The following is a 15,342-nucleotide window of genomic DNA, read 5'->3' as shown; positions in this document are numbered from 1 at the left end:
GAAATAAACTCACCCCAAACCCTGCATATACATAAGGAAAATCATTGCAAAAAATGAGAAATCGTCACATCTTCTCATTGGTTCTTCCTACTTAATATTTTTCCATGAACAAAGGCATCCACAAACAGTGATATTTGAAAGACAGTCATACTGGGCTAGTTTAAAAAGAACAGTTCTGTTCAGATGCCACAGCTTGGTATTTCTGAGCAATCTAATAATATGTGTTTATAGCAGTTCTGACTTCTTGAGCAGCAATTTAGCAAAATAATTAGGATGAAGATTGTAGTTAATCACTCTGTCACTTAAATCAACATCTTTTCTCAATGTCTAGATAAATTTGAAGATAACTTACGATGCAAATACTTTTGGAGACCAAAAGGAGTGGAACTGTCATTTGGTATTCAGCACTATGCTGGAAAGGTAAGGTCATATGATTTTTATTTAGTTCAAATTATAGTGGTATGGTCATTACTTGTTTTTATCCAGAGTTTCTGTTTTAGGGTTTTTTTTCCCCCACTCATTTTCATAGAAAAAAAATGACGAAGTTTATGCAAACATACACTCCCCAATGAAATTTTTATGTGTAGCAGTCTATTTTGCAGCCTATCCTTAGGGCTTTTACACAGATTGTGTAGACAGCATCTTTTTTCTGCAAGAAATCTGGCATCAGAAATGCTGGTACTACAGTCGTTTCAAAGGAGTGACTCTCTGAAGCCAGGGCAGGCTATGTGCTTGGTAATAGCATGTGAGTGCCACAGTACTTCTGTCTCAGAGTGTATATATGCATGAAAAGCAATGTAAACCATTATCTGTAACAGAACTTAAAATCCTATAGAGTGCATTGGAAAGACTGGGCCTTGCTGATATAAATGCTTTCTTGTACTTTGTAACACCTAATTTCTTTTGTTCTCAAAGATTCACATATTATTTTATATGGGGGGTATATATATATTATTTTATTTGGGGAGTAACAGTCCAGTTTTCACCATAACATGAGCTTTGCTTGCGATTTCAGGCCCAAATATTTGCTTATAGATGAAATTGAAATAGCTATGTTTTATATCGTTATCAATTAAGTCTCATCTCTGGGTCATTATAAGACTCCAAAATTTTGATATATTCTAGTAACTTCAGTTAGGCTTTTTGTCTTGTTAAGAATAGCTATTAAAATTCACACAGTTTTAGTCAGTTCTTTATATCCACATGGCCTAATAATAAAAACAATACTGGCCAGTTTTCTATTGCTAGAGAACATTCAATTTCTGTGTAAATTAATGAACTCCAGGGAAATTGGGCTAGAGAGGAGTATTGCTAGTGATAATAAAACAGCTCTAAAAAATTCTTGCAATTAAACAAAATGAAAAATGAACTGACTCTTATATTAATACAAATATCCAGGCATTAATTTCTAATCAAAACAGTGAAAATAATTGAAATAGGGGAATGTTTTGTTTTCCTAATATTATTTTTAAATGCCATGAGAAGCTGTTTTAATGTACCTATATTGTGTCCAACTTATTACTGTTCCTCCAGCAGGTCTACTTACAGATCACAGGTTTGATGCAGACAACCAATAGAAAGCCACCATCTGAGAACCATTTCTTACATCACATGTAAATGATCAACTTAAGCTTTAATGAAGTATCTCTGTTGTATTGCATCATGCGTGGAATGGTTTGACATGGCTGAGCATAGCACAACAGGATTTAAGCCATTTAACCCAACTTGATATGCAATGGCATTCTATGAATATAGGTACTCTGTATAGGCAATTTACATTCTGAACACACTGCTATAGTTCACTTTTAAGTCCTTTGCAGGTAATTCATTTACTTGTCAGACCAAGCTAGCTGGTCTACTTGGTCATCCTGACTGTTTTAAAGAACATGGTAGGTTTTGGGTAACCCTTTTCATCAAAATTCTGTTTTCCCACACTAGGTATTATATGATGCCTCTGCCTTCCTTGAGAAGAATAGAGACACTCTTCCTGCTGACGTGGTGGTGGTGTTGCGAACTTCAGAGAACAAACTTCTTCAGCAGCTGTTCTCTAGCCCATTAACAAAAACAGGTATGCTCTGCACAGCTTTACTAACACTTTAACTTCTTCAGCTACCTGTCCCTCTCAAACTCTTGCTTGACTCTGGACAATTTTTTTACAATTTTTTAATCATATCTCCTTTCCAGAGTGTTTGTTACACTTTGTTCTCTGATTTCAAGATTTAATTTCCTTTCATGAATCTTGTGCAGCAAGATTCTTCCCTGACTCCAGAGAAAGGGAGATTGTCAGCTGTGTAGGGCAAGAGCTTATTCTCAGAGCAGGATAAAAATATGGGAGTTCTAGGTCTTCGTCCTTCACTAAGATCAGTACTCAGTTGATAGATTCTGGTGTACCATGTCTTACAGTTCATAAATCATGTGATGTAGATCAAGGTCTTTTGGAGGTAATATCCATCTATTTAGAAGCACTGATGTAATACATAGTTTCTTACAAATTATAAAAGCCATATCCTAATAGGCTAGAAGTAATTCTGTTGATTTAAAGCTTGTTGACTTTGACTTACATGAAAGTGCCAGATCTGCAGCTAAATAAAACAGCAAGATGAAGTTTGATTACTCCACGGATAGATGCCAGAATGCCAGTACCTTATGCAAATGATAGTTCTGCAGTCCGTGCAAAGAAGCCAGCAAATTAATACTTCTTTCACTACTTTCTACACTCTTAAAGCAGCTTTTTCATAATGGGTGAGAAAAATATGTAATACTAATTCTAAATAGAATGGATTGTACTAGATGGCAAAATTATTGTGAGCTGACATATGCAGAAGAGGTTGTATGTTTAGGTAGAAATATATGGTAGATGCATTAGATAGTGCTGTGTAGGGTTATTGTGCATGGGCTGTAGAGGCAATTCTGTGCCTGTGGAGCAGCTCACTGCCTTGCATTTCTGGACTGTCAGTAACCCAGTTGTAACCCATCTGGTGATGCATTTAACCTCTGTTGACATTTCTATGTAGAAAACATCTGGAGAAAAAATTATATTGGAGCTTTTTTTGCACATTTAAAATTGATATCATTATCTGTTTATATACTACAGAAGATAGGTTCCTGTTACAGGGTAATTTTTCCTGTAATTGAAAGGCTTTCAACTACCCCCTTCAAATTACACTTTTAGAGGTCCCTGAGGGGTGAGGTTCCAATGAGGAATCAGCTTCTCCTCTCAGCTATAATGAGTTTAGATGGAAGGGAATATAGTTTATGATGGAGGATTGGTTTGTGCCCAAGTGGGGAACAAAGGATCTTTCTGTCTACTACTACTCTACACTTGAGTCTGTGTTAAATTGATAAAAGAGATTCTGATCAAGCAAAGCAAGAATGCAAGAAAGCAAGCTCACACATCATCAAATGTGCATCCACACCCCTCCTTACAAGCCGTTTGATACCTTGGAGCTATTGTCAGAACAAAACCAATTAGGTGCTTTATCCCAGTTATCACTACAAATGATTGCAAATATAATTTTTATTTTATTGCTATTTTTAAATCAGAATGCTGATGCCTTCATGCAAATTCATCTTTTTCTGGCCTTATAGAGTTATTTTCAGTAGCAGCAGCACTCAACTTGAATATTTTGCCTAAGATGTGTTCATACTTTTCATTGCAGTTAATGTACAGTTACCATGCTGGTGTATTTTGCCTACTTTTTTAGGTCTCTTACATTCCTTCCTTGTTTCCTATTTACAATAATTGAATGCTTTCTCCCTCCATTTACCTTTCTCTGAAGAGCACACAGCAAGTTAAGTGTTGTCTCTATTTGTCAAGTTAGTACAGGACATCCTGATAAAAAAATTATTGTGCATGTGCATCTGTGCATGGTGTTATAAGAATAGCTTAAAATTCTTGTGTCATTTTTATTTTTTAAGAGCCTTTGTGATTTTGCTCTTTTTTTTCCAGCTGTCTGATATAATTGACATTCACATCCTGTGTTGGGGCCTCTGTGTTCTAAAATCAGATTGTTGCCAGGTTTAGTTTTGGCAGCTTGCAAGATAAATGAAAGGTTTGGCTGAAAACAGAGTGCATTGCTGGCAATGCTGCTTCGTCTGCTCGGTGAAAAAAGATAATGCTATTCTCTTAACTTTCCAAGTTAAGATGCTTTTGTAAACAAAAGAATAGTGAGTGTGTATATGTCCCATTGTACTCTGTCCCTGTCTCTTAGCCCTCTTTCCCCCATTCAACACGTGTTTCATTCCTAAAGCAAACCAGAAAAAATACAGATTAAGATTCATAATCTTGGTACAGTTTTCTCCAGCTTTTGGTCAATTACTGACTAATGCAAAAGTTAGTAATTTACATGGGAGCCATATTCCATCTTTCCAGGTAACCCTAACTTGAAATGGGCCTTCTGCCAGTATGTGTGGTGTTTTGTTTGAAGATGAGTGACAGCACATTCTCACATCTGCTTGCAACTATCTCTGGAATATGCAGTGTAGGTGGGTTTTGCCAAGCAGCGCCCTCCCAGACGTGTCGCAGCCACTGGGTGGTGCTATCCCAGAGGCGAGAGGGAATGCGGGACTGGAATCGTGGGTCTGACAAGGACTGAGAATGTAGCTCTTTAAATACCAGAAAGAACAAAAAGATGCCTTTCCTACCCTGAGATGATCCTGTGTTTGAAGTATATTTATATAACTGTCATATCTTCCACTGTCAAAAACTGAGCAGCATCAAGAAAATAAATACTAAAAAGCTAAATTCTTTTACTAATTTAAGATCATGTTAATCCCTGTAATTTATCAAGTACACTTATCCCGTCTTAACAAATGCTTCTATTTCACAGTAGCGGTCTGTGCAGTTTAAAGGGCCAGAAATTAACAGCAGGACATTAAATATACGTTTGTAGTAGTAATTTTTCGTTGATAGAGTATGCAGCTACTCATACGAGACATTGGAACTTAAACATTCTGGAACTAATTTTGTAGCATATACAGCTTGTTTTGTCATCTTTCAGTAGAAACTTAATCACGTTTGCCATGTTTTGAAATCTGCACTTTCTAGGGACCTTTAAGTTCAAAATTGTATGAACGTATTCTGATTTAACCTAACAGTTCTCCCAGCTGTTACTTCTGTCACTTTTTCTATATCTGTCACTTTTTCTATAGCCACAGCTTCTTGTTCTGCCGGTACTATAGTGTGAAACATGAATGTGCATGCTCCCATTTAGACAGAATGTATTCCTGATTGTCTCAGGTTTTCGTTTATCACTGTTGCTGCTAAAGCATCAGAGAAAAAAGGAATCATATGAACTAAAAAAATGGAGTCTCCTTGTAAGATCAGAGGATTTTGGTTGGAAAAATTGAGGACAGCCTTGGTACATTCACCATTGAGGAGTCAGACCATTTTATTCACTGTCCTGATATTTTTGCAGCATCACCTATAAGGGGTGGTGCTGTTGGATTGCTTGGGCAAAGCACCCCTGGGGGTTTTGAAACTGCAAAGGTTTTATCTTCTTAGAAAATCTGCATCACAACAAGATCTTCTACTCTTGAAACACAATCTCTGAGAACTTTTGTCCTTGCTATGACTCACAGACCTTTAGAACTTCTGTCAGGGTTGCTCTGCTCCACCTTAGGTCCTTACTTGAGATAGGGGAGAAAGTTGTCTTCTGCAGGGAGGGAAAGGGAAATCCTCCAGACTTCCTACCAGAAGAGTAGAGATGCTTGTCCTTGTCCTTGCTCTGAGGATCAGTAGGAGTTTTGCTTGGCTACAGAGAAGAAACACAAAGCTGAGTATCACAACAGCAACATCATATCTAATAATTTTAGTAGCATTGGGTATTGCTCATGCATTAGGGTAATGGAGTATCAATATATCATTGCTAATAAACACTCCTTGGTTGTGGTGCCTATATTTTTAAGCATAATCTGTCAAAGAGAATTGGGATGAGAGTTTTCACAACTGGGATGAAGGGTTTGGTTAGTCATGTTTTACGAGGTAATTTTTGTCCAAAGTAGAATTTTTTTCCCAACACAAGTTATTTATAATTCACCTGTCTAAAGGTCATTTTACCTCCTCAGTATTGATTTTTAGTCTTTGTTCTTTCTGCCTTTGAGTCTCTAACCTTGCTTACAAACTTCAGATGAAAAGTAATTATAAATAGTGTATGTCTGTTTACCAAACCACACTAAAACAAATAACGAATGGACCAAGTGCTAAGAGACAATGTGAAAAAAATGTTTCAGGCTAGCTTTATGCCCACTAAAGAACAAAAGAATTATGGCCTTTTGCAAAATCACTTTAGAGAGTGGCTTTTCACCATTTTTTGGTGACGAGTACTATCTCCAGTATTAACGTGTGTATAACTGTTCTAGCATGTGATTGCGCATGACAAGTCAGAAACTGAAGGAAAGAGGTTTTCTTGCATTTCAGTCCCATGAACAGGTACTACTGGACATACATGGAGTGTAATCTTAGCAAGTCAAAATCATAGGTGCTTTGCCAGTGTTTTCAGTAGAACTGTGGTTTGAGCTGTCATGCATGTCACTGTGCACTCCTATTGAGCACAGGCCCTTCCTGTAGCAAGAAGTACTGGTAGGTTTCTTGGTTTGGTGTGTGTCATTCACTGAAATAAAGCATGTTTCCATTTGGGTTTAGTATATTTTTTCCCTCTTAATTCTGTACATCACAATAGAACCAAAGGCTCTTTACTAATTTATTCCACAATAAAATCTTTTTATAATGGTACTTTTGTGTTAGTGTTGTCATGTTAAAGAGATCAGGCACTCTTTAATCAAATGAATTAGAAACAAAGTCATTTTAATTACAGTATCTCTACTTAAAAATGAATCAGAATTTATATTTTGTAATAATTTTGGTAAAGTTAATTGAAGCTGTGTATTTCATTCAAGACATGGAGGCTTTCATATTTCTAACTGGCCCGTATGTTAAAAACAGAAAAATAGTTTTTGCTCTGCTGCCAGTGAGTTGTATGCAAAGAGAGACTTTAAACCACAGCTGTGCAGCGTAACAGTCATGAACTTTAGTGGGTTGCAGATGTGGGACATCAGTAAACTCAGTTAATTGTAGCTTGAGTTTGGGAGGTAGGGTGATGGATTACATTTTTGAGTTCTGCACTTGAGCATTTTACAGTTCAGTGTTTATTTTTCTTCACGTCTTAAGGTTTTGCATCATAGCACAAATGCGGTACAGATACTCATAACAGTCGCTGCACTATAGCAATAGGATCCAAAAAATTCTCTAAAATAGCCCGAAAAATGAAACTCATCTAGAAACAGAACCATCTATCACATCAAAGTTAAGGTCTCAGTCCTGCTAAAGCTTTATGTAAAGCATAACAATTATTTACTGTTGAGAATAACTTCCTATAAATAATGTCAGTGAAACTCTGGAATTGCAAATGGCAGTAAGCACAAAAGCTGAGAATTGTTGAAATCAAGTTAGATTTACCACAATTATGTTTGGTAAAGGGCGTTCCCCAAACAGAATTTTGCAGTTTTTTAATCTGAGACTTCACAGATTATATTGTACTGAAAATGAGTAAGGCAGCATAATTTTTTTTTTGTCTCCGCATGCTTGCAAATTGAACTCTAATAAAAGTAGAAGTGGACAAGTTTAAGACTAGATCTTAATGAATTTACTTATTTGATATATAATACCAATCTCTCTAGAACAAATCTTGAGAATAGTTTTTCTTTACCTTTTTCTCAGTAGAGAGGAGATACCTTTCCCAATTTTCATGTTTCTGGCCTAACTTCTCAATCCTATAATGAACATGATTTCCCAGTAGTGAATAGTAATTAATCTTAACACTGCATTGTGTACTAATTAAATTCAAAATCTATTGATATTGAGGAAACAAAAGGTACATCACATAAAATATGTGACTTTTAACAGTAACAGTTAATATTCACTAGTAGACTGTGGGATTTCACTGTGCACTATATACAGACTTGAAATAGATAAATATTCAGCAAACATGATACCATTGTTTTAATGGGTAGTTTACTTGACAGTTTCGATTGGCACTGTGTGCTGTAAGGTCAAACTGTGCCAAAGATGCTCAGTATGTCATCATAAACATTCAGTAGCTCTGAAGAGCAAATCCTACAAAAGCATTACTTTTAAATTTGCTATTGAGTTTTGGGAGCAGATAACTTCGTTGAATATTTAGATAATCTTACTCATATGAATATACATAATGTTTTCTGGTGTGTCCTTTAACAAAGAATGTGCTTATATTTCCCACTCCTTCAAAATAATTGCATTAAGGGATTAATATATCTAAAGGATAAATGTAGTGGGTGGAAAATAAATCTCTGAGTCTGCTCTAGATCTTGTATATTCATTTCAGAGTATTTTGTGCAGTCTTACTATGATTTTATACTTTTATCTTTTTTTTATATTTATTTCTTCACTTTACAACAAGCTGTAAAGGCCAGTACTTTACTGAACCAGCATTATCTATTATTATTTGACTTTGTCTTTCTTATTCCAACCTGACTTGTCTTGATGCAGGAGTGGTTAATTGAGCTGCCTGGATCCCTCACTGGATCACTGCTGTCACTGTGAGTGACAAAGAAAATGTGTTTGTGGGTATTTGTATGAATGGGTATTTATTTCATTAAGAGCAGAGATACAAATAAAATTAATGTTTTGCTTTACCACAAAAGTAACTGATTTTGTGCCAACTGTGATAATATACAGAAGTGCTGACATCCAGCAGAGCACTGGTTCAGTTGAAAAGCCTTTGAGACTTCGTTAAATTAGTTGTCAACATCAATAATGACTAGATTTCAAAAACGGGAAGGTATGGGACTTTTAAAAAGTTCTGTAACCTTGTTTCATCTTAAAACCTTTAAAAGACAGTTCTTGCCTTGAAGTTTCAAAACCTGGTTTTGACACCGTTTTTGGCCTGTCTAGCCATAGGGTCTTGATGACTGGGGAGAGTTATTGTTATAGTGAGGTCAGAGAGAATGTGCCGTAATTTTTTTTTGTATGTACTTTCAGTTGCATCTTTACACCTGATTTTTTTGTCAGTGAATTCTTTAGGAATCTTCACTTGCTTTAGTAGGATTTTGCCCAGACTGTGTATATATGGAGCAGCTTCAGCAGCAGGTCCTGAGTAATGGAATGTATACCAAAAACTTTTTAAACATTGTATGGAGAATGAACATACTATGGAAATACAAGCAAAGGGCTAGAAATCACAGTTCTTGACTTCTCCTGGATTTCCTGTTTTTTCACTGTTGTAGAAATTTACTTTGGCCTCAAGTTAAACTGAGCACTGTGAAGTTTAATAGATAGAACGATGAGATAACGACCATGTTCTTTATAATCATACTTTTACTTTTATGGATAAAGCATATACAATTTGGGAAAAAAAACTGCTTACCTAACATGCAAGAGAAAATATATCAACTACATAAAACAATGAGGGAGACTGGGGCTGAATTAGAACATTGGGTAACTATATTTCCAACCTATGTATGGTTTTAGAACTATTCTTCCACATACTTCTGGAAGAAGAAATAAACTTCTCCAGCCCGAGTAGATGTAAGTAGAACAAGGTTATTTTGACTAATGTTTAAAATCACTGAAGAATTCCTCAACAATGAAGTTTCACAGAAAATTCACCTCTGTAGTTTTCTTCTAATCTCAGCTACAGATGTGGTACAGGTAGCAGGCAATCTGCTGGGACAGCAGAAAACCTCGTACTGATGGTGAGGTACTGTCCTGACAGCAGCCATATTCTGTGCTGTCTGCTTTCCCCAGAGTATTCAGGGTTTGTTGTATGGAGCTGATTACATACAACAGCATCAAACTATACACTAAAAGAGATATGTAAGGAAATTGCTAAGAGCCATATCTGAAAAAAATGGCCTTCTGACAACATAAATCATAATAAGCTGAGCCAGTTTGTTCTGTAATGCAGCAGCTGGAAGCCTGACTGGATGAGGCTGTGACCAACCTCTCTTCAGCCAGATAGTTGGTCAGGTCTCCAGCTAGTCCAGCTACAGACCTGACTAAAGAAAATGGTGAACATCAAGCAGTAGAAAATTGCAGTATTGTTTATACAAGAACTTTGCTTTCTCCAAACTTTTAAAGTGTATTTTATTTTCGTCTAGGTGCAGCTTCAGATAGTTAGCACTCACTGTACTTAATGTTCCACTTCTATCATTACTCCTGTGTTTGGACAGAGATGCCCAACCTATGCCGTCCTGGCTGTGGCCAGATAGCAATCTAGTCCCTGCTCTGCCACTGTTTTCCAGAACCACGTGGTCATCCCTTGGCCCATGCCCAGGAACCTCTTTGTCATGTTGTCAGACTATACCATATGTGTTTTGCCTACTGTCTGTAAATTTGGTCATGTCACATGACTATGAGAATCGCATAAGGTTTGCTTGTATGTCCTATGACCACATACTGTGCCCATGATACTTCAGGAAAGGTCTGTGTTTCAGCTGAGTAGATGATTACACATTTGGTTCAATTTAGTTTGAAAATTGGGCATGTTGCTTAAAGCAGCAGTTAGTACTCAAGGTTAGAAAAATTCCTTCAGTACTGCCATTAACCAGTTTAATTAGTACCATAATTTGTTCTTCTTTAGTACATAAGGATACAAGCTCTTTCCTACTGATATCATATATTCACAGCTCTATAGTATGTATAGATACTATGTATGTAGATATGTACAGAGTACACTAGGCAGTTTGACCTTCATTTCGTCTCAGCTGCTCAGTGTCTCTGTTCCCTTCTACAAGAAACCTACTAACCTACTGTGTTAAAACAATACTTAAACATGGCAGCAATGATGCTTACAAGTTTTGTTTGTTACTGTAGAAATGATGCTGTGCCAGCGTGCCTTCCTAATGTCTGAAGTGACCACTGAAGTGTCTGCAACATATGCAATAGAAAGCATAACAGCACTGAACTTATACTCAGGTTCTCCAATCCCAGTCTAGCAATGTAAAGCTTTTAAGTATCTGTAATTATGATTGGTGTCTACTTCATGCTAAAAAGACTAAAGAAATCTTTAATCTAATTGAAAATCAGTATAAGAATTCCTGTGTTCACTAAGGCATGGATTTTTCATTTCAAATAATCTGGGCCAAAAACATGCATATTTTTGCTCCTGAAGCAAATATTCATAATTAGGTTATTCTCAGGTGGGCTTCACTATTACCAAGCTTTTATGCTCATTAGATTCTATTTGGTAATATGTATCTGATTTTGGAAATACTATTCCTTGGTTTTATTTTGAATAGAAAGTAAAGTAACCGTCTTTTCAGAAAAAACAATAGTTGAGGTCTATCTGTATTGATAGTTGTGCTCTACAGACAGTATTTTTATAAATACATTCTTGTGTAAAATGTATAGTATATGAGAAAATTGGATTCCTAGCTTTTTTTGCTGCACAAGATTAGCTTAAATTACTTCAATGACTTTCAGTGACTCAAACAGAGTTTTGATAGTCAGTGACCAGATTCAAATTAGTACAATAAAAAAAGTACATGTATTCATTTGTAGTTGAGCTAAAAGCTTAGTCTTACAGTAGCAGAAGATGAAAATGCATTATGGAGATAAGCAGTCGACTTCCTTTGGCCAGAATCTGTCTATGTCAGAGACATTGTCTGGCCCTGTACCTCTTCTGGAATGTGAATGCTTAGCTGTGATTAGAAGTAATGTCAATGAAATATAAATGCATTGTAGCATTTCTAACCATATTATTCTGTATCTTCATGGTGTTTGAAGTAACCCCTCTTTATCTGAACCAGAAGCATGAAAGAAATTAATGAAATATATGAGGATAAGGAAAGAGCTTGTATTTGCCCTCTACATAATCGTAATATCCCTGGTATGACATGTACAGTAAGGTGACATTGTCATTAGGGTTGTCTCAGTAAGTCATTTGCACTTCACAAACTGAATGTTGTATCAAAGCTTAACATATTTCTTACCTGGCATGCTCTTACTTTGGGAGGAGTGATCTACTGCAGGCATAACCAAAATGAGGTTATAAATACAGTGCTGATATTGGTAATATTTGCTCAGTACTATTTACAAAACCCATCACCTAAGAATAAATGAAGCACAAACCGTAGGTAACATCAGAACATTCAGCCAGAGTGTGTATCTTTCCTAATTAGTACATAGAGTCAACAGCTGGACAAATCATTAATTCAGCCAGATCACACAGTGGGTAACTACCAGGGATGCAAATGAGAATCCAGGAATGCTGACTAGTCCTTTTTGAGATCTGAAGACCACTTCCAAAGTCCAACTTGAAAAAAAAACAAACCCCATTTCTTCTTTGTGTGTGATGTAAATATTTTCAAAACTTCTCCTGCTTGGTTTTGCATAATAGAAGAGATGCAGTTCTTTGAAAATACAGTCTTTCTCACCTAGCTGAAATGAGGCATCAGTGAAGAACATTTTTGCAGAGATGTGAGATCTTCTAAACAAGCTTCAAGACAAAGGGAGGTTTGCTGAGCATTGACACTGAGCTTAGCCAGGGAGTGCATAGATTTTGTGCTGCTACTTCGTTTTCCCTTGAAAATCCTAAGACCATTTCACAAACTTCTATGTCTGGAACTTCTCAAAGCATTAAAGAGAATGCTTTAACTCAATTCTTAACTTTATTGCACACAGGGAAAAAAGAGAAACATTAGGTCTGACTGACCTCTCCACTGACACAGTGAATCCCAGAGACCTTAGTCTCTGATCCAGGCGCATAGGTAGGAGCCGTATTTGTTTGGATGAGCAGTCCCATTGAACTGAAGTGCATGTGAGTAAAATTAAACATGTACATGTTTAAAAGATTAATCCTAACTTTAACCATTAACTTCTTTCCCCTCCTTCAAAAAAAACCCCAAAACCAAAAACTCCAAAACCAATTTTTAGAGGGTTTTATATTACTTAGTTGGTCCATTTTATGGACTTGGGTTTAGTGTAGGTAGCATTTGGTCTTCAGGGCTGTCATTTGTATTTTGTCTAAAGTTTTGACCATATAATTGTTGTGAAGCTAGACTTCTGAAAAGCACAGTGCAATCTTTCAATCTTTAACTAGTTTAACCTTTCCAAGGAACCCATGGCAGTTCAAGCTGCCTATGTTATTATCTATAAACCTTTGTTCTTCAAATATTGATGCTTTTCATTAAGTGGATTAACATTTAATTATTTTCGATGTGTTAAGGTATAGATTACCTTGTAAATGAAAATCAAATGCAGGGATAGGTACCAAATTCTACTGACTGTGAACACCATGCTAGCCCTGGGTGAAACATTTCTTATTATGTAGACTAATTTTCAAACCACATTTATTCTATTCATTAGTTTTAATGGCTTAGACATGTTAAAGATTGGTAGTTATTTTTTCTGAGCATGAGCTACATGAGATGAGTAATTCAGAAACTTTTATTGGAGTATCATTTTGTGTTTCAGCTGAAAAAGAAAATCCTAGTAATATTTTTTCCATAGATTCTAATGCTACAAGTAATTACATAGGAATTCACTTGACACATTTATTTCATGTGCACTTCCATTCTTAGAAGGAAGTAACTACTGAACAAAGGCACAATAGGTAAAGCATTTATTTTTTTAAGTGGGAACTGAACACTTTGTTGTTTGTTTGTTTGTTTGTTAATTTGTGAAATCATTAAAGATTTGTGATTAATTAAAATGTTTATTTATTTGCTTGGGTTACCAGATCAGAAATGTTTAGTTTTAGTTTTGCATGAGAAACTAAGGGAGACCTCAGGGGTATTAATTATGAACCCTAGAAACCTAATGCCAGCAGTGAGTGTGGTGAACCTTGAGCAGCTATAGAACCATTCTAAATTTTATTTCATTATTAGAGTTTTTAAGTTGTTACAAAATGCAACAAAATTTTAATCATTTTAAAGAGTCTGATTCCAAGTCCTTTCTTCTCCCAGTTCCCCTCTTTTATCATGTGTTGTTAGTTCTTCGGTGCAAGGCTTTCAAGTTTTAGACTTGCTAATCTGAAACCTAGCCAAAAACAACCTTTCCAAGCTATTTTAGCAAAAAAAAAGAGTAATTTCTAACATACAAAAATAGCAAAATTGCAACTGGGAGAAAAATAATTTCACCTCTACTTGTTCATTAAAGTCCTCATTTTAACTTTGGAGAGATACATGTGCTTACAGTATGTACCATGCATGTGCATAGATATTTAAGAATTCCCAAACAGTTGTTGTTCTCATTAACATGCATATTATGATAGCCTGAAGCAGTTTCCAAAATGGAAGTATGTCCCAAGTGGACATACCTTGTGTTCTGGACCATGATTTAAACTGTCAGGTAACGTACGATGTTAGATCTGGAAGTGACATGCCAGCTTTGCAGTATTGTGTCAATACCAGTGCCAGCAGCTTAAAAGAGAAGTGCTTCTTTAAATTAATTCAGAATGTTCGAATGAAGAGTGCTGTGTTTGAGTGCTGGCCCCTAGATTATTTTCTGGGGTTTGGTATTTTTCTTGTTCAGAGGAAAGTAAGAGCAAAAGTTCCTTTCAGTGTTACAGTGGACACTAGATTTGCTCTGCTCTCTTAGGGAATTATTGCCAGCATTTGGGTTTCTTTACCAGCGATTTGGTGTTCTTGGTTTTCGTGCTTTCTTACTAGTTATGTAATACACAGTTTAGCAAAACTCTGAAGACTGTTTAGAGTTACTGCCTTTTTGTAAAGCTAACAGCTAAACACCAGAGTTGATGCAAACAAGTCATTTAGCATCTGAAAGAAGTGTTAACACTTTATTTACATTTAAATTAAAATAGACACTTATTTATGTGTTCTGGTTCTGAAAGGTGTGTGGTACATCTGCAGAGGCCTATTGTTTATTCATGCTGTAAATCCTTTGAAATGTGTTAAAATGCTTCCCACTCATTATAAAAATCCTGCCACCCATGGATTAGGGCTTTGATGTCACCAATCCTGCTTCAAAGGGTTCTTTCAATGCTATTAATCACAGTTTAGCCTCTGAAGATATAGCCAGAGAAAACATTTGGACATCTTGTGCTAGACTTGCTAAAACTTTGAAATATACAGAGTGTCTTGCATATGCAAGTCCGATATCACTTCCTCTCTCTTCTAGGCTTTATTTTAAAAGCTATTTTTTGATGACTTTGGCTTTCTGCAAGTTCAGAAGAAAAAGTTTAGGACACATCGTACGTTACATTTTTAAAAAGGCACTAATCTTTTGCTTGATACCACAAGATATTTTTGCCTGGGAAATTGAGTCAGTCTCTAAAAACCCTAAGTTACAATAAGATTGAGAATTATGTGTCAAAAGGTCAAAAAATTGTGCCATCTTATCATTTT

General features: G+C 36.0%; 1 protein-coding gene across 2 annotated transcripts in view; it reads left to right on the top strand.

Annotated features, from left to right (window-relative positions):
- The window catches only part of MYO3B (myosin IIIB), a 189,723-nt gene that overhangs the window by 96,150 nt on the left and 78,231 nt on the right, over positions 1-15,342 (top strand). For both annotated transcript variants that reach the window (XM_088168045.1, XM_088168044.1), the window contains exons 23-24: positions 332-420; positions 1,939-2,068. In XM_088168045.1, coding sequence (XP_088024171.1) covers positions 332-420; positions 1,939-2,068 — 219 coding nt within the window. The remainder of the gene's footprint in view (positions 1-331; positions 421-1,938; positions 2,069-15,342) is intronic.

Source organism: Sturnus vulgaris, chromosome 7 (genome assembly GCF_052056855.1).
Source record: "Sturnus vulgaris isolate bStuVul1 chromosome 7, bStuVul1.hap1, whole genome shotgun sequence".
NCBI lineage: Eukaryota > Metazoa > Chordata > Aves > Passeriformes > Sturnidae > Sturnus > Sturnus vulgaris.
This window is presented reverse-complemented; position numbering and strand designations above follow the sequence as displayed.